The sequence below is a fragment of the Panicum virgatum genome, chromosome 3K (genome assembly GCF_016808335.1).
Source record: "Panicum virgatum strain AP13 chromosome 3K, P.virgatum_v5, whole genome shotgun sequence".
Lineage (NCBI taxonomy): Eukaryota > Viridiplantae > Streptophyta > Magnoliopsida > Poales > Poaceae > Panicum > Panicum virgatum.
This window is the reverse complement of record NC_053138.1, coordinates 18,633,697-18,661,268: the sequence shown is the minus strand read 5'-3', so window position 1 is coordinate 18,661,268 and position 27,572 is coordinate 18,633,697. Positions and strand designations below refer to the sequence as shown.

General features: G+C 52.1%; 2 protein-coding genes and 1 long non-coding RNA gene across 4 annotated transcripts; 2 read left to right on the top strand and 1 right to left on the bottom strand.

Annotated features, from left to right (window-relative positions):
• Window positions 1-8,144: 8,144 nt before the first annotated feature.
• LOC120698089 (GATA transcription factor 12-like) lies at window positions 8,145-10,217 on the top strand. Its single transcript, XM_039981570.1, has 2 exons — window positions 8,145-8,684; window positions 9,015-10,217. The coding sequence occupies exons 1-2, from the start codon at window positions 8,385-8,387 to the stop codon at window positions 9,858-9,860; spliced, it is 1,146 nt and encodes a 381-aa protein (XP_039837504.1). The 5' UTR covers window positions 8,145-8,384; the 3' UTR covers window positions 9,861-10,217.
• A 4,658-nt stretch (window positions 10,218-14,875) lies between these two features.
• LOC120698088 lies at window positions 14,876-16,701 on the bottom strand. 2 transcript variants are annotated; one of them, XR_005684713.1, is made up of 3 exons: window positions 16,439-16,701; window positions 15,908-16,355; window positions 14,876-15,816 (listed from the first exon to the last, which is right to left on the bottom strand). It is a non-coding gene; the product is annotated as an uncharacterized LOC120698088 (long non-coding RNA). The 2 variants fall into 2 exon arrangements; XR_005684712.1 differs by having other exon boundaries at window positions 16,457-16,701.
• Window positions 16,702-17,110: 409 nt separating this feature from the next.
• Window positions 17,111-17,877, top strand: LOC120700680. Its single transcript, XM_039984926.1, has 2 exons — window positions 17,111-17,149; window positions 17,303-17,877. The coding sequence occupies exons 1-2, from the start codon at window positions 17,111-17,113 to the stop codon at window positions 17,741-17,743; spliced, it is 480 nt and encodes a 159-aa protein (XP_039840860.1). The 3' UTR covers window positions 17,744-17,877.
• Window positions 17,878-27,572: the final 9,695 nt, after the last annotated feature.

The window sequence follows — 27,572 nt, the reverse complement described above, 5'->3', positions numbered from 1 at the left end:
TAAGGGGACAATACTGACAGCGATAGGAGTTGATTGCAACAAGCAGGTGGTTCCCATCGCCTATGCTTTTGTTGAGAATGAGAACACAGAGAGCTGGTACTGGTTCCTTGAACGTGTGAAGATTCACGTTGTTGCTGGAAGGCCTGATGTTTGCCGCATCAGTGACAGACATGCTGGTCTTCTAGCAGCAATAAGGCAACTACATGAAGGAAGTCGAGGACAGCCTCCTCTATGGCCAGATGTTGTGAGTAGGTGGTGCATAAGACATATGAGTGCAAACTTTTATGAGCGCTTCAAGAATAAGGAACTTATGAATTTGTTCAAGAAATTGTGCACTCAGAATCAGCAGCGGAAGTTTGATGCATTGTGGCAGGTGCTAGATAACATGTACGCCGAGCTGCTAAAGGAACAGGCCTCAACCTCCAGCCGGAGACGTTCCTGCGGCGGGCCTTTCACACAGTGGATTAAGGATGCACCTAAGGAGAAGTGGTCAATTCTATACGACACTAGTGGTCGTCGATATGGGATCGAGACAACCAATCACGCAGAGTGTTACAATATGGTAATGCGTCATGTTCGTGGATTTCCTCTTGTTGGTATAGTTGAGTTCATCATGTACGGATGCACAAGGTACTTTAGAGAGCGGTACCAGGTAGCTGTTGTCTTATTTAATGATCCAGGAGTGATTTTTTGTAATAGGGTCACTAACTACATGAAAGAAAAGATTGAAAAGGCTCAATATCACAGAGTGGTCTCCATGGGCACAAAGGATCAAAGGTTTGAGGTTTCATGCAAGGACAGGGCAGGGTGTCCGCAGACAAAGGGTCGTTCAGGATTGCTTGATAACGCCGGAAGGCAAGGTTTCTTGCAGATGCAAGAAGCCACAGCTTCTTCACTTACCATGCTCCCATGTCATTGCGGCATGTTCAGAATCTGGGTGGGAGAGCAAATGAGGGGCGGGGGACCAGCCAACCCTTATATAAGGGTGGGAGAGCCGGTCGCCCAGCAGCCGGGCGGCCTGGGGGGGCCGGCCGCCCGGCTGCCGGGCGACCGGCCCCAGGGACCTGCGTGCAATTATTTTTTCAAATTTTTTTGCACAGAAGCCCTTGCCGCCCCGCTGCCGGGCGGCCAGGTCCCGGCCGCCCGGCAGCTGGGCGGCCAGGGTATATTCCTGTAAATTTCCAAATCGAAAATATATTTTTGTAAAAAACGAAAATAAAAAAATAAAAAAACCGCTCCTTACGAAGGCCGAAATTTTATAGCATGGCATCGAAGAACACTAGTGAAAGACAGACATTTCTAAAAAAAACTAGTGAAAGACGGACACGACACAATCAATCATCGACGATGGGCAGAAGTAGTCAGCATGCAAAAGTTGCCGACTTGTCTCGTTCCATTTCTTCTCTATGTCCGGATGATCATGTGTTTCGTTACTTGCAATTGCCAAGGAGTACGTACCTCAGGGGGGTCGAATGGTCGATTGATCTCCCATGGGCTCGTGCCAACGGGAGGCGATGCGTGCTTAAAGCATCTTCAAGAGCTTTTACATCTATGAATAGTTAAAATTCTAATATAGATATTATGTAAAACAAAATAGCTAGCGAAAAAGGATTAAATTCAATAGCTTCTCCAAAATTTAAAAAAATATGGCTAGCGCTCAGCGCTAGGCAACGATGCCTAGCGTCATCCCCTGAATAGAAAACGAGGATGGAAGACGAGGTAGATAGAATTTCTGTTGGATGAGGATATTTTGTCTTTCTTTTCTTTTTTTACTCCCTCCGATCATCAATAGATGACGTTCTGACAAGATCTTTTAGTTCATTTTAGTTCAAAGTTCTGGTCTGAAACAACATGTAGTATGGAGGGAGTAGAAAACTCACCAAAGATACAAGAGCTCTTGGAGATGCTCTTATGTTGCTCCCACGCATGCTACATTCGCATTGGATTTCCCAAACGTATGCTTGGCAATCGTATGCGTGTGTGTCGTCGTCGCCCGTGCTTCTTCATTTGGGCAGGCATTCTAGTCTGGCAGAAAGCGAGTTCGGCGCGTAGCACGGACAGCAGAATACTTGCATCTATATATATCTTCGCCTAATTTGTTGCAATTCTGCGGTGCAAAGCTTCGTTTTCGGACGTGAAAGCGCTCGCCATTCGATCGATGGTCGTAAGAAAGGCGAAATTTGTGCCTGGTGACCAAACCGAAGCCCTCCTTTTTCTCTCGCCTTTTAATTTGCTGCCAGATTGTGTGTTGTTGTGCGTGTCGGTGTCACCCTCCCCGCCTGACTCCCCCCTCCTCCCCCCACCCCGGGTACGTGACGAGGCAAGGCGAAACAGAGCATTCCCTCCGTGAAGGATACCGAAGCGCATTACCCGCTCTGTACTAACAAGAGATTAGAGCGACATGGCCAAATAAAACACAAAGCGACAAGGAAATTGAAAGAGACACTCCCTCCGTTCCAAATTATAAGTCATTTCAAGAATCTTAGAGAGTCAAACCATCTCAAAGTTTGACTAAAATTATAGAGAGAAATATAAAAATTTATGGGTGCACTATAAAAATATAGCTAACAAAGAATCTAATAATACTTAATTGGTATCATAAATGTTATTATCTTGTCATATAAATTTGGTCAAATTTGAAAAACTTTGACTCTCCAAAATTCTTGAAATGACTTATAATTTAGAACGGAGGGAGTATTAATTAGCAAGGCTGCCCTAGCTAATCATCTTTGTCCTGCTTGCTCCCTCTCCATCCCCTCGAGCGCTCTCGTCACCGCTGCTACCCGACCCGCACATAGTCCGTCTCGTTCCCAATCATTGCACTGCACGGAGGAATTATTAGTCTGTCGCGCTCGCGCACGCTGCTGCTCTAGCTGGGCGCGGCGTGGCGGAACAGCCTTGCCCACCCCACCACCAGCCCACCACCTCCGCTGACGGACGGCATGGGGACTCGGAGTAGGCGGGGGTCACGTCCGCGGTGACCCCGCCTTCACATGACGCCTGACACCGACGCCAGCTCGCGCTCACATGGCCGGTGGGAGCCGCCGTCCGTCGTCGCCTCGCTTTTATAAGCCGGGGCCGTGGTTGCAGGTGCAACTGCGGAAAATTGGAGTGTTTGGCTCGTGTGGCTGTTACCGGAGAAACTAACGGGCAAGGCTGAGATAAGGGGCAATTCCAAACTTTGTATTTTGTGATGTTTTACTGTTGTCATTGTCGTTAGTTTCTTAACTTGTTCGGTTAAGAATTGTGCATACATGTGTATATGCGTAACTTACTGTGTTTCTAAACAAAGCAAAAAAAAAGGTATTTATGCTTCAAATTATATGTGAGCACTGGCTGTCTGTCGGGTCTGAGTCATAAACTTACAACGGAAGCTTATAGTGACATGCCCACTAATAGTGGGATGTCTATAATGACTCCGTCAGTCATAAGATACGTCGTGCTCATGTATGTGAGTATATATCTACATCTATATTGTGTGCGCAAAACAATCACTACAATTTCCCATGCTCTAAATATTATAAGGATTATGCTAGATCTTAGCTCCATGTAGTTAGGTAACTCCTCTTGGTTGGTGGACATTTACCATCAAATTAAGTTCTAAGCCGGTATGGTTGTGTTCCTCCTTCTTTGTGATAGACACTTCACCATCTAGGCTTTGCTTCCCTCCCCCATCATACCTCCAATTGCCAACATCATCCCATCGCTAGTTTCACTCTCATAACTTAGTACCACCAAAAATATACCTTTATACCCTAGTTACCAACAGACCAACCCATCCATTGGATGTGTGATGCTAATCCCAATGTCAACACTTTCTCATATTATCATGGCAAAAACCTTCCAGGCATCTCTAAGACCAAGAACACTTTCCCATCCTCGAAAAAACCACTTCCCTCATATTGACGGTCGAATGAAAGGGAAAAGATGGCTCCGAGTAAGGAAACCTCCCAATTGCATGCATCCAGAGTTTAGGAGGTGTCACATTGTTTTGTTATCACTATTTAACTGAATTCTCTATTTTTTCTTTTCTAATATACCATAAACTTTTTTTAATAGAAACATATCAAGTGCAAACTAACCTCTTCGTGCAAACTATAAAAACTTCAATCTAGACCATCAGATCAACATCCAAGGGAAGGAGCGCAGGGGGTGGGAGTAGGGTTGAAAACGGTCGGGATATATCCCGTTCCGTTCCGCTCCGATTTCTATATTTTACCGGCTCGTTTTTGTATTTTCGGACAAATTCGGAATCAATACGAAATACGGGATGTCAAATTCAAAAACGGGTCGAAAACGGTTTGACCTATATCCCGATCGTTTTCGTATTTCCTGTATTTGATCAGGATATCCCGTTTTCACAAATTCGAAATATCCCGTTTTTTACGGCCCAAACCCACATCCCTTGAGGCCTTGACGGCCCAGCCCAAATCAATCTAGGGTAAACGACCTGCTCAGTGCTCACACCACGCCCCCGCCTCCCTCCAGTCGACCAGTCCCTGACTCCCTGGTCGCGACTTGCGAGCCGCCTCCCTGCCTCCTCTCGGGCGCCGCCAGGCCGCCGGCCCCTCCTCTGAACCTCCCTGAGATGGCGGGCGATCCTCCCTGAGACGGCCCCTCCTCTAATCCTCCCTACGACGGCCGCACCAAGCCTTGCGCTGCGCCGAGCGGAGGCTCGCCGTGGGCGCCGTGGGAGCCTCCTCCGGTCCTCCCCCACACGGCCGGCGAGGTCTCACCGCCAATCCCTCCTCCGGTCCTCCCCAGACGGCTGCGAGGCCTCTCTGCCGACATGCACGGCTGACAAGGACGTTGCATCCTGCAACCACGATGGATCCGTCGTCTCGTCCTGCAACCACTATGTGTGAAGTGTGGTCGTGTAGTGGATGTGAATTTGTTCAATGTTCTATCTTTATGTGTGGGATTGAGAGTTGTGGTTGACTTGTGAGGTTGTTAATTATTATCATGTTTACAAATACTTGTGCTATTAATATTTGTCTAGTGTTTTCGTGTATGCATGTCAAGTTTGTCGGATGATTGGGTACGATACGATCATAGTGGGTCGGTGTTTCCGTTTTGCCTTTTCGTAGACCGTTCGCTTTCGACACATTTCCGTTCGAATTGGTTCGTTTTCGAAATACCGTGAGTCCGTATTAGTATTCGTGTTCGACTTGTTCGTTTTCGATATCGTTTTTGTATTAAAATGTAAAAGTGAAAACGATAAAGGGGTTATCCCGACCGATCCCGACCGTTTTCAACCCTAGGTGGGAGGGAGATTTGCAAAAGTGTGATTACCCAATCCAAGGGCGGGTCCAAATTATAAAATTATTCAATCCCCCATGTCCCTTGAATGTTGATCCGATGACCCTGATTGAAGTTTCCATATTTTGCATGGAGAGGTTGATTTGCACCTGATACGTTCTCTTTTTTAACATATCTACAATAAACATTTGATCACATTGAATTGAATAGTACTCCATCCGTTTAAATTATAATTTGTTTGATATTTTTTGACATCAAGTTTGACCACTTATTTTATTCAAAAATTTATGCAAATATAATCAAATTTAAGTTATTCTTGAAGAACTTTTATTAATAAAGCAAGCCACAACAAAAAAAGTGACATTTTGTACAAATTTTTAAATAAGACGAGTGATCAAATTTTGAGTAAAAAAAGTCAAACGAATTCTAATTTAGAACGAATAGAGTATTTGCTTGTTAAGCAGATATAATAAAACTTACTGAAGAATAGACATTTTATGCTCAAGGAAAACGTATTTGTATGGTGCAGCCCTGATCCGACAATGCTCTTAATATCATGTCTTCCAAAAAGATATTGTAAGAAAAACAAATTGCTATCTCAAGTTCGATTTCCCCGCTCCAAGCTTTTAGATAAAATCCTCCAATTTATATTGAGCCTCTAGACAAGCAAGACCACGCCGCTTGCATGTTAGTGCTAGGCTGCTAGAGTGCTACTAGTAGAATTTTTCTATGGCAGTTCCGTGCGCTTAGCCTAGCTTGTTCTCCGCAACAGATTGCAGGGTTCTTGCGATGGTTATTTGTCACTGACAGTACTTACAGATGTTTTATCGAATCATTAGATGAAGTTTGAAGCTGCGTGGATGCTCAACTAGTGGTACCTCGCGATGCCCGACGCAGAGATAATTAAACTAAAAAAGCGGCCCAGCACTGTCACGCCTTTCGAGGCCAATCCACCTCGGGATCGGAGTCCTTGCGGGGCCGGACCTTATCTAACGCAGTCACGCAGCCCGCGTTATTTTATCGCAACCTGACTCCGATGTCCCACACGTGTCCGACGAAGCGTCATCCGACGGCCCGAGAGCGAAAAGCGGTGGGCTCGCCCACATGGTGGTTACGTGGGAGCACGAGGGGGGCCAGTGACGCTCTCGCCTTCTCGGTGACCCCGACGCGCTCGACGTGGCGCGATCATCGACGTCGGTTAGTCCCCCTCAGCCTCTCTCTAATGGTGGTGCTAATAGCGTGGGTGAGAACATCTTTTTAATGCCGTGTGAAGCTATACAATTGCACGAGCACCTATGCAGGGGCGGAGCCACGTTATGGGCTGTGTGCGCGGCCGCACCCAGCAAAATATTACAATCCTTTATTACCTTCAAATTTTTATCATGTTTGCTTGAATATTATATGTATGCTATAAAGTGTCGCACCCCCCTCTGCTGCTCTCTAGCTCCGCCCCTGCACCTATGTGCTCACGTGTCTCAGTACAATTTGTCTCGTACAATTATCAAGTTTGAAAATTTGGTAACCGAGACGAAAAATGTCATGATGGTGAAACTACTCTCGTCCTATAAAACTTCTCATTCTCTCTCCTCATAATGTCTTTATCATATTTTTCTTTTAATGAAAAATATGCTGAGGCATGGTCGTGAAAAAATAATGTCTCTATCATATCAACAAATTTGTTGATGTGATATAAAAATTGATGCTCATTCCACTCTTATAAAACTTTCATTGAGATTGACTCTTATAAACCTAATTTACCGTGGACTCTGTGGAGTACATAGATGTATTTTAGGAGAAAGTTTTTTTTACATTTTTACAATAAAAGATTGATTGATCAATGTAGTATAGCATAGTAGCACACGATGTTAGGTTTAATTACCATCCTAGTTACATTTTTGTGTAGACAAAGTCCATGATAATTTGACATGATGTACAATGCTATGATGGCACATCATGTGATGTTACTTTTATATGATGGTGCTCCCTTCCCAAGTGCACAACACACAGTAGCTTTGATATCCTCAAATGTGTGTGCCATCCTTAACCCCACATGTCAACCGAAATCCAAATTGCTAGTGTAACATGAAGTGGAAATAGTACCAAATGTACCTCTCGCTTGGTGTGCATCTAACTTCCAAACTTTTGCGGAAGAATAAAAATCCCTCATTTTTTGCTACATTTAATTTTATAGCGCATAGTTCAGAAATATTAACTGCCGATAAATAGGGTACCTAAATCATTTCCCCCACTTCTAATTTGTACGACATTTTCAGAATTGCATTTTTTGTGAAACGAAGAGAGCATGTTTAAGCATAACAAGCAACGTCATAAATTAGTTAGAATCTCAAGTAATATGAGTACATGCAGATTGACCACACCGACATTATGCTATAGGGCAGCAATCTAGTTTGATTGTTTTTGGCAATCAATACCTAGCATTCTATACATATTGACAGCACAAGAGTTACTTTGTTTGACTTATCATGAAAATCAGTTTCATAACATAAAAAAAACATATCATTGATTTAATAGATTTGTATTTGTGATATTTGTGACGGGACGAATGCAAGCTTTGAGGTACAAAAATGGTATTTGTACGGCACCAAATTGTAGCCGTATTGGCCCTCTGGTGAACACAATAAATTGAGAAGACACTTTGCTTCCTTCCATCTGCCATCAATTTCTCCTTGTTTTTTCTTCTCTCGAATAGTACCACTACAGTTGTCATCGCCCAAGTGACTGAGAAGCCTCCAAATATTCATTTATTTTCTTGCTCCCTGTTTGATTCCACCATTAATTTATAGATTTTTTTACTGCTATAAAAAGAGATATTCTCATTTTTAACCGGCCATTAAAGCTGCCCATAGTAGTTTCCAGCCAGGGGGTGGCTGTGGGCGGCTGTGGCTTTATTTACTCCTCAAGAATCGTTCATCTCTGCTGACCTCCCTCGTCGTCCTCCTCCACTCCGCTCTCCAACGCCACGACGCGTCCCAATTAAACCCTACTCCTCTCTCTCTCTCTCTCGTTATTTCCGCCCGCCTCTCGCAGAAAAAATCAGACAGAATAAGCGGAGGGGGAAGGGAGAGGAACAAGGAAACAAAATCAGACAGAATTCTCTGCGGTGAATGGAGGTGCCGGCCGAGTGCGCGGGCGGCGGGAGGGTCAAGAAGGAGGCGGACCTCTTCCTCGTCGACGACCTACTCGACCTGCCGTGCGACGGCGACGAGGAGGAGGTGCAGGAGGCGGTGGTGGAGGAGGGCGAGGGCGAGGGTAGTAAGGCGAGGGATTGTGGCGGCGCCGGCGGCGAGGACGGTGCCGCCGGGAACGCTTCGAACGATTCGTCTACGGTGACTGCGCTGGACAGCTGCAGCAACTCCCTCTCCGGCCTCGCCGACGGGGACTTCTCCGGCGGGCTGTGCGAGCCGGTAAATTCCTCGCCTCTCGTCCTGAATGTCGCGTATTTTTGCATGAATTCCGGCGAATCACTCGAATTTCTCCGCGATTTCTTTGAAGAATTAGCGGTTCCGATAATCCGTCCAACTATCACCGGCACCCATTAAAGTTCTCCTTGAATGGAGGAAACGTCCCGTGAATAGTAACTGAGGGAGCCAGCGGCCAAAAATAGCAGCATCCTAAACGCTACCCGCACTCTATCTGCTGCAGTCCGCAGGCGCCGAAAATAGTTTGGCACTGATGGTTCAATGAGTTTAGCGGCGCCATTGCTGACTCGTTTCTTGCTCTGAATCTCTGCGCAGTACGACCAATTGGCGGAGTTGGAATGGCTGTCCAACTACATGGGCGAGGACAACTTCCCGACGGAGGACCTCAAGAAGCTGCAGCTCATCACCGGCATCCCGCCGGCCTCCGCCTCCGCCTCCGCCGCCACGGCCTTCGCTCCCACCCCCGCTCCCGCGGCCGCAGCGGCGCAGCCCGGCGGCGGCGTGTTGCCACCGGAGGCGCCCGTGCCAGGCAAGGCGCGCAGCAAGCGCTCCCGCGTCGCGCCATGCAGCTGGGCCTCCCGCCTGCTCGTGCTCCCGCCCACTCCCGCCTCGCCGCCATCCCCGGCGTCCGCGGCCATCTCGCCGTCCGAGTCCGGCACCGCCGCACCGGCGTTCCCGGCCAAGAAACCGTCGAAGCCCACCAAGAAGAAAGAAGCGCCGAAGGCCCCGGCGCCGAACGCCGCGGCGTCGGGCGGGGAGGGGAGGAGGTGCCTGCACTGCGAGACCGACAAGACGCCGCAGTGGAGGACGGGGCCGCTGGGCCCCAAGACGCTGTGCAACGCGTGCGGCGTGCGGTACAAGTCCGGGCGCCTCGTGCCGGAGTACCGCCCGGCGGCAAGCCCGACCTTCGTGGTGTCGAAGCACTCCAACTCCCACCGCAAGGTGCTCGAGCTGCGCCGCCAGAAGGAGGCGCACCTGCACCCGCACCACCAGTACCAGCCGCAGCCGCAGGCGCTGGGGCAGCACGTCGGCGCCGGGGCCGCCGGCGGGCTGATGTACGCGCCAGGCCCGCTGCTGTTCGACGGGCCGGCGGGGCCGCTCATCGGCGACGACTTCTTGATCCACAACCGCATAGGGCCGGACTTCCGTCAGCTCATCTAGGGACGTCGCCGCCGCCTTTGTTTTGCTCTAGAGTTGATCCAATAGACCAGGAATAATGCAGCAAAACCAGAAACTAATCCTGTTTAGGAGGGGTTTTTCTTCAGTTTTAATTATCTGCCAGCCTTTTTTGGAACCCTGCTTATTTTTGTTTCTCTCCATTTCTCGGTTTTTCGAGGTTTTTTAGACTCTTCTCAGTTCTTGAGTTTCTAACCCCTTAGAAAATAATTCTAGGGAGTTACTAGTTTCTTAGCCTTTTTTTTTCCTTTTTTCTCTTTGTTAGCATCTTTTGATTTGTATAATGCGGAGCTCCTAGAGGAAGAGTAAACAAGCAGTTTTTAAGTTCAAACTCCAAAGCTAGCATGAGACTTCTACTTGTTTATGTGAATCCCAATCTTGTCTGCATTTCGGCGAGCAAGATGATTCGCTCGCGCCGGTGAACCGGCCGGTGGTAACTGGCATGATAAGGTTCGCACAAGCTGTCACACAATTCACAGGTATGGTGTGTGCGGCCGAGCCAAAGTACGGAGCACTCCTTGTAGCTGGCTAGGGTGAGAAAGGCGCACATGACCATCAGAATCTTGCAGAACACAAAACACATCTCATGCTGAATTTCCCTTTTGCTCAGCCTTTTTTTTTCACAAAAGTCATCACCGTGACCCGCCGGGGTTTGCTTAGGGCCCACATGTCAGCCAGCCGCATACGCGGTGGTGAAAAAAGCATCGCTGCACCTGCAGCAGTGTGCTATTGTGTTGTCCATGTGCATGTGGGGCTGGATACGGTTGCAGGGCAGAGCACTCGCCATTCAGCATTGGATCCAACCCAACTCCAAGCACTTGGCTGTGAAAAAAGTTTGGTCGGGCTCCGTTGGATTGATCCTCCTCGTTTGGGCCCATTTTTGGGGTGATCGGCCGGTACGTACCTGACCACCGAAAGCTTCGAATTACCTGCTGGATGGATGCTGCATTGCTATCTACCCTCTGGAATTCTGGACGCGATGACGATCAGCGCTTCTACCTGCTTTGCCAAAGGCCTGACACTTGTGCGCAGAGCGCCCACACGACCATGGCAAAGAGCCAGCTGCCCAGGACATGCATGTCCTGACGCCGAGGGGTCGACGTCTGATGGATTTCGCCTGAAGCAAAGGCACTCATCAGTCGTCACTCTACTGCTTCTATGGTGAGAATTTGCTTTACTTTTTTTTCCAAAAAAATGAAAATAATTTGCTTTGCTCAATTCAAGATAGATACAAGCAGGACACTGCAGTCTTGAGACTTGAGAGTACTCCTACTCCTAGTCCTAGTTAGTAAAGATGGTCTAACACGGTATGATTGTACACCCGGTACATGTTAGGAAAGACCGCTAGGTCCTTATCGTACAAGAGAAGAAACCCTAGCGAGTGTCCTGGGTATACCCTTCGTGGCAGCTACTAACTTCATTGTCAGGGCAGTTGCGAGAATGCACCATGGTCTTGTTTGGTTGTGCTACGTAGCGCATTAGGAATAGTAACAACTTTGACCACTAATTATGGTGTCAAATAAAGTTAGTTTATAAAACCAATTTTAGAACCCCGCGCTAGTGACCCTGAAGAATCTAATAAGGCCTTTGACCGCGCGATTAGAGGATGATTACTGTAGCATCACTATAGCTAATTATCAATTAATTACTATCATTAGATTCGTCGCGAAAAATTACACCAATCCCTAAAAAAGTTTTGCAAATTGACTTCATTTAGTACAACAGCATCGGTTTCCTGAAACCGATGGTGGGTGCTCACTCTATGACCAAAGATGCAGAGAGCTTTCAGAAGTTTGACGCCACCATTAATCGTCAGGGTTCAGAGTTGAGATAGTTGGGTGAAGTATTGAAGTTGCTACCACAAGTTGTATGTGGCATCTTGAATTTCCGGTAGCCATCGTTGCCATGCAGTGGTGATGCAGGTACGGTGATAGCTGTATGCCTGTATGCAGCAGGCTGGAGAGATAGATAGCTACGTGCAGGACTGCAGGAGGCTCCGCTAGAGTCACTCGGTGTGACCCAAATTTAGTCCTCGTCCCAGCAACGGAAGATGGTTGACGCCCTTGCCCCGATGTGACACCAGGCGCGATGTTATGGTCAGACCGCGGCGGCGAAAGATGGAGCGCCTGCTTTCTGTGAAGCCGAAGGCACCGGTCCCCCGTCGCGCCTCACATGCATCGGGAGCCAGCGCCCCCGCGGCGCCCGTGGTGGGTCTGGGAGACGGCAGGTCGGCCGCGCGGCCGGCACGCGACGCGAGCCCCGCCCAGGCGCCCGCGTCCCCTGTTTCGCCTCGCGAGCTTTTGGTCGCCGCCCGGACGAGGGAAATTTCCTCCCACCGGCGATCAGGTTCAGATCGAGGCAGGCCCGCGGCAGCAGCTTTGCGAGGAGCCCGACGACCCTGAGCACGTGCGGGCACGTGACGACGCGCTCGGGCCCCGCCTTTCGTCGGCGGCGGTGTGGCCAGCGGAAGCACCCGCACCGCGCTGCCCCTGGGGGGAGGCCGGGAGGGCGAGCGAGAAGCCCATGAGCTACGCACGCACGGCACGCGACCAACGCCGCCTAGCAGCAGGCAGCAGCCTAGCAACTAGCGACAGGGCGCCGCGAATTGCAGGAGCCAGCCCAGCCCAGGCGTCCTTCCATGGCGGCGGGCCGGCAGCTTTCCCGTGACGCGCGCCTTTAACCGTCCCGTGCGGCCGTGCCTGTGTACGCATCGAGGACACCTGCGAACGACGTGTGTTCACTGAAACCGGGGGCTAGCGCGCTGCCTGCGACCTGCGTGCGTGAATGGCCCTGCTGCCGCGGAATACTTTCGGTTACTTCAGCCAGCGGGAGCAGGAAACCAAGCAAAGCCTGAAAACCGGGCAAGGTTACTCTACCAGGAACGCTCCCAGCAGTTCCATTAGCTCGAGGCGTCAGTTGGTCGCGATTTTCAAGGGTGGAATCGGTTTCCACTCCTTTTATGGAGAGATGAGCAGAAATTTGGTGCAGGAAAAGCTTCTTGCAATTTTTTTTTGATAAGATCTGAACAAATTTGGCCCATATTTCAATTCTGAAATTTTGGTTCATGGAGGGGCTAAAAGGGCACGCAATGTTGGTAGTTGTGTGTAGTAGTTGTTGTTGTTGTTTTGAGAAAAGTTGTGTGTTGCTGTTCATACAGCAGCCCGTCGGCTGCTACTTTCGGCCCAAGAGAAAAGGCCTATTAGCGCATTATCTTGGTGTTTTCTATTCAATCTATGTGCTGGAATCAAGGAAAAAAAATTCGGACGGTAAATCCGGTTTACCGGAAAATTTACCGTTACCGGTTGTGTCCGAGAAACGAATTCCGGCGAAATTTCGAATTTTTTGGTTTCAAAATTCAAAAAAATTCATAAAAAACGAAAACCGGATTTTCCGACCGGATTTCGTTGCTTTCCGGTCGGAAAACATTGTTTTAGCAATGTAAAAAAATATTTTGGTATATATGGTATTGCAAAGGAACTATTACACATGTATATATAATTTAAACACGAAATATCCATTCAAATTCCGTAAAAACAATATATCCCTCACATGACTAAACACATATAGATCCGTATATGAAATAGAAATGTAAACTCTTAATAAGTATCCCTCACATGACTAAACACACATAGATTCCGTAAAAATAATATATTCCTCACATGACTATTACACATGTTGGGTTTATTTAGCAAAACATGTCCTATATATGATCAGCTTGTATAACTTGGACAATGGACTTGGTATTGTATTATTGCAATGAACCTATGGCTTGTATGACTAGGACAATGGACTTGGTATTGCATTATATTGGATTTAGATTGTGTGTCTTGTATGGACAATTGGACATACATGTTTTAGGTGAATCCTATTAATATTTGGTGTGTGAAATATTTATTATGCTTTGTGAACTGTTATATATGCAAAATTAGACGAAGTGCTGTAAAATTTTTAATTTTTCCTCACTGATTTTACAATTTCCGATCACCAACAACATTTTCCGGTCGGAAAACACCGAAATCCGGTCGGAAAATGTCGAAAACCGAAATTTGAATTTCAAATCATTTTCAGATCGGAAAATCCGGAAAAAAACGGAAAACCGGTAATTTCTCGTTTCCGGGAACGTCCGGAAAATCATTTTCCGTCGGAAAAGTAAACCCTGGCTGGAATGAGGAGTGAACAGAGTACGCAATTTCACTGCCAGCAGTTTTTTCCTTTCTACAGTTGAGTTGTAGCATCGGTGTAGGTGGGTGAAGCACAAGATATCTCATGACACTCCAAATAAAGTGGAAAAAGTGAGCGTAAAGAGGATCATATTTATCGCTAGATACATCTCGTGAGTCTTGTCCTCCACTTTATTATGAGTTGTACGTCGAAGCAAGAACGCGTTGCGTATTCCTGTAGTACAGGGACATAAATTTATTATGATGTAGGCACCTGAAAAATTTACACCTTGTCACAAGTATACCTATCCAATGTTTCATAAGTGTTTGTCGCATGATTATTAGGTTGAAGAAGTTCTCATGGAACTACATTGTGTTACCTGTGTGGAATCTAAAGCTGACCCACTCGTGCCTTGACCATTGGTTCAATACAACATTGATCGCTTTTCTCATGCTTTTTATAACTACTAGGAGTCTAGGACAACTACTTCTAGGACCATCGAGATTCGATGCAATCTGTCCACTTTTGTCATGCTTTCTGTAGCTACTATGAGTCTATAGTACAACTACTTTTAAGGATATGGAGATACCATGGGCGCTACGCCAGAAAGACGGTAAGCTTTATAGAAGTGGTTTTCCTTTCCACTCATGTATATTTTGATGTTTACGTGACAAGTGTTGTGTTTATTCTGTTCCCAGCTCTCTTATAATCTTATTAGCTTGCACATAAGTCCACATCACTAAATAATTAGCAGGTCTTAGACAACGAGATATGAAAATTGAACAAACTTGAAGGCTCTGCGAGTGCTAGAAAACTGTTTAAATATGCAGACACAAAACTAAGGAAACTTCACTGTAATATTTTCATTTCAAGTACGGATCTGTATACTTTATGTAAGCACATTAATTCCAACCACTGTAGTCAAGTGTCAATTGCTGTTTACCTCAATAAAGAAATTGCAAAGCTGTTGGTGAATAATGGACTGATCACCTATATGTTTTAATTTCCAGTACACATTGGTAGCTCTAATTTCTGCTAACTATTGCTGTCCATTGCTATTGTTCAAGATCAGTCCTGCCTTATAACTTTCCTAGCCATTCAAATTTGTTATAGAAACGTCAAAGAATGTTATACACTACAATCAACACCCCTTTAATCTCATTCTATTGAGTGCTATCAGACTGTCAATTTCTATACGGTTTTTCCGCGGGTTCGGGGGGTTTTTTCTGCGGTCGGAGAAGCCGTGGTCGCTTCCTCTTAATGAAATACGGTGAGGGCCGTTTCACCTCCTCCGGCCGCGTTTTTAGACTGTCAATTTCCCTTCAAAATTTTCTCTCGAGCTCCACATGTCATTGAGGGTTGCTGCACTTCTTTACCAAAAGACTATGCAAAGGTGAGAACAAAATAGCCGTGGAGCTGCTTCAAACTTGTTCTAATAGTACCAGCTAATGTAATGACTAATAATGCCTAATAATACACGAGCATCTGGGTGGTAGGTTCAAGTTGTGATGAGAAATATGTTTAGGGATGCAAGTGGCTATTCGCCCTTAAAAGACGCAATGATGTTGTCATACAAGCTTAGTTAACTGTGATATGGCTGGTGTATGACGACATGGTTGCCCGTCCATGCATGTACAGCTAGCCTCCCGTCCGATCGGTTTTCCTCGTGTTTTTATCATTTCCCATGCCTTGTTGCCATGTGATTCCAAAGGACGGGTGTTGTTTGAGTCTGCAGATGGTGGGTGTGCTTTCCCTGTTGCTCCTTGCTGGATGGCGTGATCTGCATAAAACAAGCGCTCATCATGCGCGATGGGACGCACCGCGGCCCCGAAAGAAGCAATGGACCATCGATCACCTGCTACAGTAATTACCAATTGCATGCAGGAGACACCAAGAAAGCACTACAGCAGGAGGTCAGAGAGACTCGGAGCTCCACTTGATCGGGGTCACTTGCTCTGACACCCAGCTCCTCCTGCAGTCCTGCCTGCCTGCCTGCTCTGTTCGGGTATCTATCGTAGGTGAGTCGTCACCCTGGCCCCGGCGAAAGCCTCGTCTCGGCGAGGGCACAGTATAGCACAGATGAGCGAGGACGGCAAGAGTGATGATCAGAAAAGGAAAAAGAAAAGGAACGGGGCAGGGAAAAAGGCTCCTACTCATCGTCCAGCGGGGGAGATGAGGTTAGGCGATGAAGCTCTGTCATGGCAAGAGACCCCCCCGCCGCCGATGCGCATCCCGTGAGGCGCTTGCTGCGGTCACAGGCGCGCGATCTGCCGATCTCGACACCCCCTCCTGCTTGGATGCTCCACGCATCCACCATGCCTGCGAATGGGAAAGCCAATGAGCGCAACCTTAAGCTCACGATTAAGAGATTAATCATCAAAATCCCAGGTAAAGAATGATACAGTTAGCCTGGGGCTGACTCCAGTAAACAGTGTCCGCAACCGACGAGACAGAGATTGAAGCCAGCATCAGGCTCCAAGCCTATAGCTAGCTACTAGCTGATCAGCTAGTCAGAGGCTCAGAGCGAGCTCGATCGAAAAGATCTAGCAAGCACGACGACCGTGCGCTTCTTTTTCTCCCTCTGTAAGAGACGAGGAGGAGGAGGACGAACAGTCACAGAGCAAAGACGGCTGAACAGGATATTTTCGGATCCCGTGGAAAAGAGACGTACGCTTTTCGGGTAACAATTGCCTGGCCCAAGTTGCTCGAGATCGCCGGGAGAGGAGACGATAGATGGAGAGGTTCGTCCGTTCCTCCTCCGCTTTTGCGCCGCACAGGATTTCCGCTTTCCCGGGGGATGGATCTGCCTGCGACGCGATGCTGTGGGCGGGGCCGGGCAACAGACCCCGCCGCCGCCGCCGCGCGCGCCTATAAATAGGGCCCCCCGGGGAGACGTCGCCAGCCACAGCCGGCCAGCCCGTGCGCGCAACAGTGCAAGTGCAAGTGTGCAGAGGTGAGGTGACTGATCGGCCAGGCTAACTAACTACCTCGCGGTAGCAGGCCGTGTAACAGTGTTGGTTGGTTGGTTAAAGAAGCTTCGAGAGGTCGAGTCCGTTCCGTCGTTGGCCGCCGCAATGCCGTGGCGCCTAGCGAGGCAGACCGAGACCCCCACGGTAACGCTCTTCGATCACCTGCTTAATTACGTCGCGCTGGATCGAGCGATCTGCTTGATGAATTGATTGGGAAGAATATATAATAATTTGCACCACGTATACGTGTGTACTGACCTGGACGAGGTGTGCGTGCTCTTGCTTTGTTCTTCGCAGCGGTGGGGCTCGTCGGAGGGCGGCGACCCGGGGGCGGACGGCGGCGGCGCGGAGGCGCGGAGCGTGCGGTGCGAGTGCTGCGGGATGGCGGAGGAGTGCACGCCCACGTACATCGGGCGCGTCCGGGAGCGGTTCCAGGGGACGTGGGTGTGCGGGCTGTGCGCCGCGGCCGTCACGGAGCGGCAGGCGCGGGAGCCCGCGCTGTCCGTGGCCGGCGCCGTGGAGGCGCACGCGGCCATGTGCGAGCGCTTCAACTCCACCGTCCGCCTCAACCCCAAGCTGTCCCTCGCCAGCTCCATGCGCGACATCGCGCGCAAGAGCGGCCAGCACCGGAGGAGGAGCATCGACGGCGCCGGCGCCGCCACCGCGACCGCGCCGTCCGCATGCGGCGGCGACAAGCTGGCCCGCGCCGCCAGCACCTGCGCGCTGCCCTACGTCTGACGACGCAGGAGCACGGTCGACGACGGGCGCGCCCGCTCGCTCGGCCTCCTGCGCTCGCCTTGCCGTGATATATATAGTATGTGTATATATATATACTACTGGCTGGCACGCAACATGCATGTGCATGTGTATATGTAGTGTATGCCGGGGGGGGGGGGGGGGGATGCATGTAGTAGCCGGTAAGTATACTGTTGCTTTGAGAGGTCTTTATACATGGCGCATACATACGTTGTAGTTGTACGTGCAGTACTATACGATCGTGTGGCCTGCGTGCTGCCAGCGTCAGGTTAGCTAGCTGTAGTAGGTAGCATGCTCACATCCATCCATACTATTGTATACTTTACTCCCTCCATCCCACAATAAATGCATTTATTTGACTTGCACACATTGTGTTTGATCATTCGTGTCGGTACCCCAGGACTGGGGTACCCCCTCTTGCTGTGTCTAGGCAAGGATCTTGTAGTTATCCTTAACTACATCCAAACAGCCGGACCCCTGCGGTCCGGAATCCTGTTCTCCCAGCAACGCTCTGGACCGTTCCACAGTTGGGAAAGGTCCGGAGACACCACGTGTCCCGGAAGAGGCAGGAACTCGTGTGCAAGCAGCCGAGGCTCCGGACCTCCCACGGAGACCGGACCCCCGCGGGGTCCCGGACCGTCATGGGGTCCCGGACCCCCTGTATAATAACCGGACCCTCGCTAAGGGAAAAGATCGACGCCCCGCGTCGGGGTGGTCCGGGGCCGCCACGTGTCTGCAAGACATGGCCGTTTGGGTTTCCATACCAATGTTCACCCACCATTGCATTTATTGCGGTAGGTGAACGTCTGCATTGATATAGCAGAAGCTGAGGCGTTTTATTGACCAGGGGATACTATTGATCGCGTATTACCGAGGCAGTGGAGCCGCTGGCGCCGCCCATACTGCGCCTGCCAGTCTGCCGTAACAGATGGATACGACGGCTCAGCTTCGCCCATTATGACGCTGCATAATAGCCTCAGTAGGCCACGCCGCAAGCTACGCTACTCCAACGGGCGCCTAGCTGACGGGACAAGAAAAGACCCCCCTGAGTCAGAAGAGCATCAGTGTGCATATCGGAGGAAAGATTCGCTACCACTGTAGCCACAGTCACGTTGGGCCCACCTGTCGGGGCACCAACATCCTATGTATCCGCTCCCCCTTTGATCTATAAAAGGGGGGGCGCCGCTAGAGAACCTCAGGCTGAGCAAGAGCCAAGGCCAGCAGAGGATAGGTTCATACACACAACCAAGAACAATACATCTCACAGTGGACGTAGGGTATTACGCTCCGGCGGCCCGAACCACTCTAAATCCTGTGTTCTTGAGCCCTTATCCCAGCGTAGATTCAGCCTCATCGCCTAGTTCTTCCCCGAGTACTCCCTCACTGGGAATAGGCGGGTGCATTCCGCCACCCGGCTGTGGGTACCCCTAGAATCCCCACGACATTTTGGCGCCGTCCGTGGGGAAGATAGGCGTTGGCTGGATTTTCGGGCTTCTGGGCCGTGTTCATCCTCTGCAACGACGAGCGAGAAGATGAAGCAAGGCAGCGCCACACTCACTTCACATGCCATGGCACCGGCGCTCCAACGCCCTCGGTGCGGCGGCGCACGGCAGCGACGCCTGCTATGCGTCGCCACTGCGACACCTCAGAGCCGGCGTGGCAGCGCACAGCGGAGGCGCCGCTGCGCGCTGCCGCCCCTACGTCGACTCAAGGTTTTCTCTCAGGCAACGGCCACGCCTCCTCTGCGGTGGCATGGCGTCGGCTCAAGGCTTTCTCTCAACATGGAGCCTGGAGCCGACGGCCATCCCGGAGGAAGTTGACCGTGTCGTCCTGCCGTCTCCAGCGCCGGAGATCCACCTCAGCGTTGCTCGGCGCTGCTGCAGACAGGACCCCGCCTCCTCGTGCGGGGGCCCCTGGCGCTAGCACCAAGGACAAGCCGGCGATCGACCGCACTTCTCCACGCGTCGCGCCGGTCCATCTGCTGCGCAAGCGCTCTGGTTTCCATCGGCAACGGCGACGCCAGGGGGAGGGGGCCTCTTCCATTCAAAGCCAAAGAATTTGTCTCATGCCATGTAAGCATGCGACAGCTCTTAGGCAAGAAGGGGTCCCCCGAGCTCCCGAAGTGATGCTGGATGATGCGGTTCAGGCACGTCCAGGGCGCCTTCACCTCCGAAGAACACGCTGTATAGCATGCAGCCGTAGGTTACTTCTAAGAAAAGACTAAGAGAATTCCTCCTTTGTAATAAGCGTGGCATCTACGTGTGTGTCCAGAGCGGTCAAGGTCCGACCTTGTAAACCCGACCTCTGGCCCTATCACACAAACAGGCAAAAGCGGTCCGGAGCGGTGGAGGTCCGACCTCGTAATCCTGACCTCCGATGTATACCGTGACAACCACAATAATAGAGGAGACTTTCTTTCTCAGTTTTACCTAGGCTCCACCCTGATTATATCTATTCGCCTTGGTTTAACTATTCTTTCCTCTTGACCGGATTTTTCCTTATTGCTAACAATCCAAGTTAAGTTGCTGGCTTGTGGTCAGGTGAAGACACCCCTTCTAGCTGGAAGGCGGTCCGGACCCCTAGGGACCTGCTCTGGGGAAGTGGTATTTGTATCCTGGGGTAGAGAAGCTCCGCGTGGCTTAGCCTGGTAATATACCCTAAAGTTTACGTACTTCACTACCCTGTTACAAGTACCCTAGTATCCAAGACTGCTGTCTTTAGAGGTCCCGGGCTCTCTTCTAGTATAAGGCTTGGTTTCTTTGCACCTTACTATGAGGTCCGGTAACATGCTTCATCGGATTGTCAGCAAACGGTCGCTCCAAAGCCAGGTCCGGGAAGCAGTGCTTGCTCCCTGGGCGATCCGAAGTCTGTATAGCCGCTTAGCTTGGTTCCGTACCCTAAGCCTACACCTTCGTCGCCCCATGGAGAGCACTCTAGTACCTAAACCTAGCAACAGGCGTACCGGCCTCAGAGGTCCGGGATGCCCGCACTCTCCATGAGCACACCAACGCAATCAACTTGCGTAGGAGCTCATCACGATGGTGGCCCCACCTGCGGGTTCGTACCTCACCCGAGGTGGGCCCGGGGGCCACTGTCGGTACCCCAGGACTGGGGTACCCCCTCTTGCTGTGTCTAGGCAAGGATCTTGTAGTTATCCTTAACTACATCCAAACAGCCGGACCCCTGCGGTCCGGAATCCTGTTCTCCCAGCAACGCTCTGGACCGTTCCACAGTTGGGAAAGGTCCGGAGACACCACGTGTCCCGGAAGAGGCAGGAACTCGTGTGCAAGCAGACGAGGCTCCGGACCTCCCACGGAGACCGGACCCCCGCGGGGTCCCGGACCGTCATGGGGTCCCGGACCCCCTGTATAATAACCGGACCCTCGCTAAGGGAAAAGATCGACGCCCCGCGTCGGGGTGGTCCGGGGCCGCCACGTGTCTGCAAGACATGGCCGTTTGAGTTTCCATACCAACGTTCACCCACCATTGCATTTATTGCGGTAGGTGAACGTCTGCATTGATATAGCAGAAGCTGAGGCGTTTTATTGACCAGGGGATACTATTGATCGCGTATTACCGAGGCAGTGGAGCCGCTGGCACCGCCCATACTGCGCCTGCCAGTCTGCCGTAACAGATGGATACGACGGCTCAGCTTCGCCCATTATGACGCTGCATAATAGCCTCAGTAGGCCACGCCGCAAGCTACGCTACTCCAACGGGCGCCTAGCTGACGGGACAAGAAAAGACCCCCCTGAGTCAGAAGAGCATCAGTGTGCATATCGGAGGAAAGATTCGCTACCACTGTAGCCACAGTCACGTTGGGCCCACCTGTCGGGGCACCAACATCCTATGTATCCGCTCCCCCTTTGATCTATAAAAGGGGGGGGGGCCGCTAGAGAACCTCAGACTGAGCAAGAGCCAAGGCCAGCAGAGGATAGGTTCATACACACAACCAAGAACAATACATCTCACAGTGGACGTAGGGTATTACGCTCCGGCGGCCCGAACCACTCTAAATCCTGTGTTCTTGAGCCCTTATCCCAGCGTAGATTCAACCTCATCGCCTAGTTCTTCCCCGAGTACTCCCTCACTGGGGAATAGGCGGGTGCATTCCGCCACCCGGCTGTGGGTACCCCTAGAATCCCCACGACATTTTAAATGTCGTGGTGCGACAAACCACAGCCGGGTGGCGGAAGGCACCCGCCCTAGCCCAGAGGGTGTGTACTCGGGGGTTAGCTAGTCTTAGATCAATCTTCCTCAAGAACACGATGAACACAGCAGGATTTAGAGTGGTTCGGGCCGCCGGAGCGTAATACCCTACGTCCACTGTGTGTTGTATTGCCTTCCCACGAGAGTGAGAAGTTCGCTAGAGCTTGAGTCTGGATTGTGGAGATGATGTGTGAACCTCCTTGTGTTCTAGCGGGTGTGCTCTCCCTTTTATATGTCCAAGGGGAGCACGTACACTGAGCGGGGCTCCGACATGTGGACCCGGCGATGTATTATAAACTACACTTTGGCCTTCAATGGCTCAGATCCGGAGATCTTGTCGTCGGCTTCTGTGCGTAGCTTCTGACCAGGGATGGTCTTGAGTTGTCCTGTCAGAGTAGAGTCTAGCCTTTGCAGTCGCGCGTCGAGGTCACGATGAAGCGCCGAACTACTGACTCAGTCCACTGTAGCAGCGTGCACTGTTGCTTCAGTCAGTAGCTGGTCATCATGACTCGTCGCTCATGCGCGCAGCGCTGAGTCTTTAATGCTTGTCTCGGTATCTGGCGATCCACAGTGTGGACTGACAAAAGCTGCCCCGTGCCCAGAGGCAGCAGATCCCGCCTCAACCACTCGCACTTAATGCGGGTGGGTGAGGGAGCTTCCAGCGGAAGGCTGGCGCCCGCGCCCGCGTCTGCGTGACACGTGGCGGCTCCGGACCCCACCCGAGCAGCTTGCTGAGCCGAGAGCTCACGGGGGTCCGGGTAGGCACGTGGAGGTCCCGGACCTGCCTGCGGGAGTCCGGATGACACGTGGAGGTCCCGGACCCGCCTGCGGGGGTCCGGGTCCGCGGCCACAGGTGCTGAGCATTTCCACCTCTGGGACACGTGGTGACACCGGGCCCGTCCCCAAACGGGAAGCGGGTCCGGGACCGTTGGTCCGGTGAGATGGAGTCGGAACCCAGGAGTCCGGCTGCTCAGCTCCTTAGGGCGTAGTTACGGATAACTACGCGAGTCTTGGCACAGTAGGAGTGGGTACCCCAGTTGTAGGGTACCGACAGTGGCCCCCGGGCCCGCCTCGGGAGAGGCAACGAACCCGCAGGTGGGGCCACTACTGTGAGCAACTTGGCTGCTTCTGGCACCCAGCGGTGCGCGCCGCAAGGGTCTTGCCCTGCATCGTCCATCCCTTGGGTCACCTGCTGCATCATCACGTTTGGACCTGCACATGACTCAAGGTAGATGCTTAGTAGCGTGCCCACGGGTCCCAAATCCTGTTGGCTGTAATCCTTTGAGATGGATAGCTAGGTTCAGTGAACGAAGCTCAAGGGGCCGGCCTTTAGGTTAAGAGAAAGTCCGGACCTCCAGGTTCCCAGTCCTAGGTACTACGGCACTCATTCACAGGAGGTGGTGCGTGTAGGCTTAGGGTACGGAACCAGGCTAAGCGGCTACACGGCTCCGGACCTCCCCGGAGAATGAGTGCGCTTCCCTGAACCTGCAGGTTCCCAGGGGTCCGAACCCCTCTCTTCCATGAGGGGTCTCGAGCTAAGTCACTAACTAGCCAACTCAATTCGGACCACAATCACCGCACAAGAGTAAGAAGCCACGTGGGGGTTAGCGCAAACAGAATGCGTAGATCGAAATTGGAATGTAACATCCTTAGAGGCGAACTGAGAATAAACTTTTCCTTTATAACTAGATGTACATGAGATGTGCGATGTAAGCCAGAACACGGGTTTATGAGGCCGGAGCTGTCCGGACCTCCGGGCCCCCAGTCTTAGGTACTACGGTACTCACCCTAGGGAGGTAGAGCATGCAGGCTTAGGGTACGGAACCAGGCTAAGCGGCTACACGGCTCCGGACCTCCCCGGAGGGTGAATACGCTTCCCTGAACCTGGTTCGCAGAGGTCCGGACCCCTCCACGGGGGAGGCTCACCGGACTGGACCACACGGAAGTACTACATAGTTACAAAGGAAAAGATTTTATTCCCTGCTGGGCCTCTAAGAGTAGGACTTACAGAGATGTAGAGTCGGGGGTACGACCGGAGTCGGCTTTCCGCCGGAGAGAGCCACTAGAGCCGGCTTTCCGCCGGAGCGGGCTTGGTGCGACCGGAGTCGGCTTTCCGCCGGAGCGGCTTGGTGCGACCGGAGTCGGCTTTCCGCCGGAGCGGGCTTGGTGCGACCGGAGTCGGCAGTCCGCCGGAGCGGGCTTGGTGCGACCGGAGTCGGCTTTCCGCCGGAGCGGGCTTCCTCTCATGAGTGAGGTATGCTGTGAGCTGGGATTTGTCGCTCCGCCGCTCGCAGCTTGTGAGGGGGCCCTTGACGGGTGCCCTGACTCTTGCCGGCGGGCGGCGCGCGCCGCCGCCAACGGTGGCTGCTCCACAGGCACAGTTGCCCCTGGAGCAGGAACGCGAGAGGCATGTGGCGTGGAGGACGCCACCCCCTCCGTCATCTCCACGTCGTCCACGCGAACCATGGGGACGAAGAAGATGATGAAATGCGACCAGCTAGCGCCCCTACCTGGCGCGCCAAATGTCGTGGTGCGACAAACCACAGCCGGGTGGCGGAAGGCACCCGCCCTAGCCCAGAGGGTGTGTACTCGGGGGTTAGCTAGTCTTAGATCAATCTTCCTCAAGAACACGATGAACACAGCAGGATTTAGAGTGGTTCGGGCCGCCGGAGCGTAATACCCTACGTCCACTGTGTGTTGTATTGCCTTCCCACGAGAGTGAGAAGTTCGCTAGAGCTTGAGTCTGGATTGTGGAGATGATGTGTGAACCTCCTTGTGTTCTAGCGGGTGTGCTCTCCCTTTTATATGTCCAAGGGGAGCACGTACACTGAGCGGGGCCCCGACATGTGGACCCGGCGATGTATTATAAACTACACTTTGGCCTTCAATGGCTCAGATCCGGAGATCTTGTCGTCGGCTTCTGTGCGTAGCTTCTGACCAGGGATGGTCTTGAGTTGTCCTGTCAGAGTAGAGTCTAGCCTTTGCAGTCGCGCGTCGAGGTCACGATGAAGCGCCGAACTACTGACTCAGTCCACTGTAGCAGCGTGCACTGTTGCTTCAGTCAGTAGCTGGTCATCATGACTCGTCGCTCATGCGCGCAGCGCTGAGTCTTTAATGCTTGTCTCGGTATCTGGCGATCCACAGTGTGGACTGACAAAAGCTGCCCCGTGCCCAGAGGCAGCAGATCCCGCCTCAACCACTCGCACTTAATGCGGGTGGGTGAGGGAGCTTCCAGCGGAAGGCTGGCGCCCGCGCCCGCGTCTGCGTGACACGTGGCGGCTCCGGACCCCACCCGAGCAGCTTGCTGAGCCGAGAGCTCACGGGGGTCCGGGTAGGCACGTGGAGGTCCCGGACCTGCCTGCGGGAGTCCGGATGGCACGTGGAGGTCCCGGACCCGCCTGCGGGGGTCCGGGTCCGCGGCCACAGGTGCTGAGCATTTCCACCTCTGGGACACGTGGTGACACCGGGCCCGTCCCCAAACGGGAAGCGGGTCCGGGACCGTTGGTCCGGTGAGATGGAGTCGGAACCCAGGAGTCCGGCTGCTCAGCTCCTTAGGGCGTAGTTACGGATAACTACGCGAGTCTTGTTACAGTAGGAGTGGGTACCCCAGTTGTAGGGTACCGACAGTGGCCCCCGGGCCCGCCTCGGGAGAGGCAACGAACCCGCAGGTGGGGCCACTACTGTGAGCAACTTGGCTGCTTCTGGCACCCAGCGGTGCGCGCCGCAAGGGTCTTGCCCTGCATCGTCCATCCCTTGGGTCACCTGCTGCATCATCACGTTTGGACCTGCACATGACTCAAGGTAGATGCTTAGTAGCGTGCCCACGGGTCCCAAATCCTGTTGGCTGTAATCCTTTGAGATGGATAGCTAGGTTCAGTGAACGAAGCTCAAGGGGCCGGCCTTTAGGTTAAGAGAAAGTCCGGACCTCCAGGTTCCCAGTCCTAGGTACTACGGCACTCATTCACAGGAGGTGGTGCGTGCAGGCTTAGGGTACGGAACCAGGCTAAGCGGCTACACGGCTCCGGACCTCCCCGGAGAATGAGTGCGCTTCCCTGAACCTGCAGGTTCCCAGGGGTCCGAACCCCTCTCTTCCATGAGGGGTCTCGAGCTAAGTCACTAACTAGCCAACTCAATTCGGACCACAATCACCGCACAATAGTAAGAAGCCACGTGGCGGTTAGCGCAAACAGAATGCGTAGATCGAAATTGGAATGTAACATCCTTAGAGGCGAACTGAGAATAAACTTTTCCTTTATAACTAGATGTACATGAGATGTGCGATGTAAGCCAGAACACGGGTTTATGAGGCCGGAGCTGTCCGGACCTCCGGGCCCCCAGTCTTAGGTACTACGGTACTCACCCTAGGGAGGTAGAGCATGCAGGCTTAGGGTACGGAACCAGGCTAAGCGGCTACACGGCTCCGGACCTCCCCGGAGGGTGAATACGCTTCCCTGAACCTGGTTCGCAGAGGTCCGGACCCCTCCACGGGGGAGGCTCACCGGACTGGACCACACGGAAGTACTACATAGTTACAAAGGAAAAGATTTTATTCCCTGCTGGGCCTCTAAGAGTAGGACTTACAGAGATGTAGAGTCGGGGGTACGACCGGAGTCGGCTTTCCGCCGGAGAGAGCCACTAGAGCCGGCTTTCCGCCGGAGCGGGCTTGGTGCGACCGGAGTCGGCTTTCCGCCGGAGTGGCTTGGTGCGACCGGAGTCGGCTTTCCGCCGGAGCGGGCTTGGTGCGACCGGAGTCGGCAGTCCGCCGGAGCGGGCTTGGTGCGACCGGAGTCGGCTTTCCGCCGGAGCGGGCTTCCTCTCATGAGTGAGGTATGCTGTGAGCTGGGATTTGTCGCTCCGCCGCTCGCAGCTTGTGAGGGGGCCCTTGACGGGTGCCCTGACTCTTGCCGGCGGGCGGCGCGCGCCGCCGCCAACGGTGGCTGCTCCACAGGCACAGTTGCCCCTGGAGCAGGAACGCGAGAGGCATGTGGCGTGGAGGACGCCACCCCCTCCGTCATCTCCACGTCGTCCACGCGAACCATGGGGACGAAGAAGATGATGAAATGCGACCAGCTAGCGCCCCTACCTGGCGCGCCAAATGTCGTGGTGCGACAAACCACAGCCGGGTGGCGGAAGGCACCCGCCCTAGCCCAGAGGGTGTGTACTCGGGGGTTAGCTAGTCTTAGATCAATCTTCCTCAAGAACACGATGAACACAGCAGGATTTAGAGTGGTTCGGGCCGCCGGAGCGTAATACCCTACGTCCACTGTGTGTTGTATTGCCTTCCCACGAGAGTGAGAAGTTCGCTAGAGCTTGAGTCTGGATTGTGGAGATGATGTGTGAACCTCCTTGTGTTCTAGCGGGTGTGCTCTCCCTTTTATATGTCCAAGGGGAGCACGTACACTGAGCGGGGCCCCGACATGTGGACCCGGCGATGTATTATAAACTACACTTTGGCCTTCAATGGCTCAGATCCGGAGATCTTGTCGTCGGCTTCTGTGCGTAGCTTCTGACCAGGGATGGTCTTGAGTTGTCCTGTCAGAGTAGAGTCTAGCCTTTGCAGTCGCGCGTCGAGGTCACGATGAAGCGCCGAACTACTGACTCA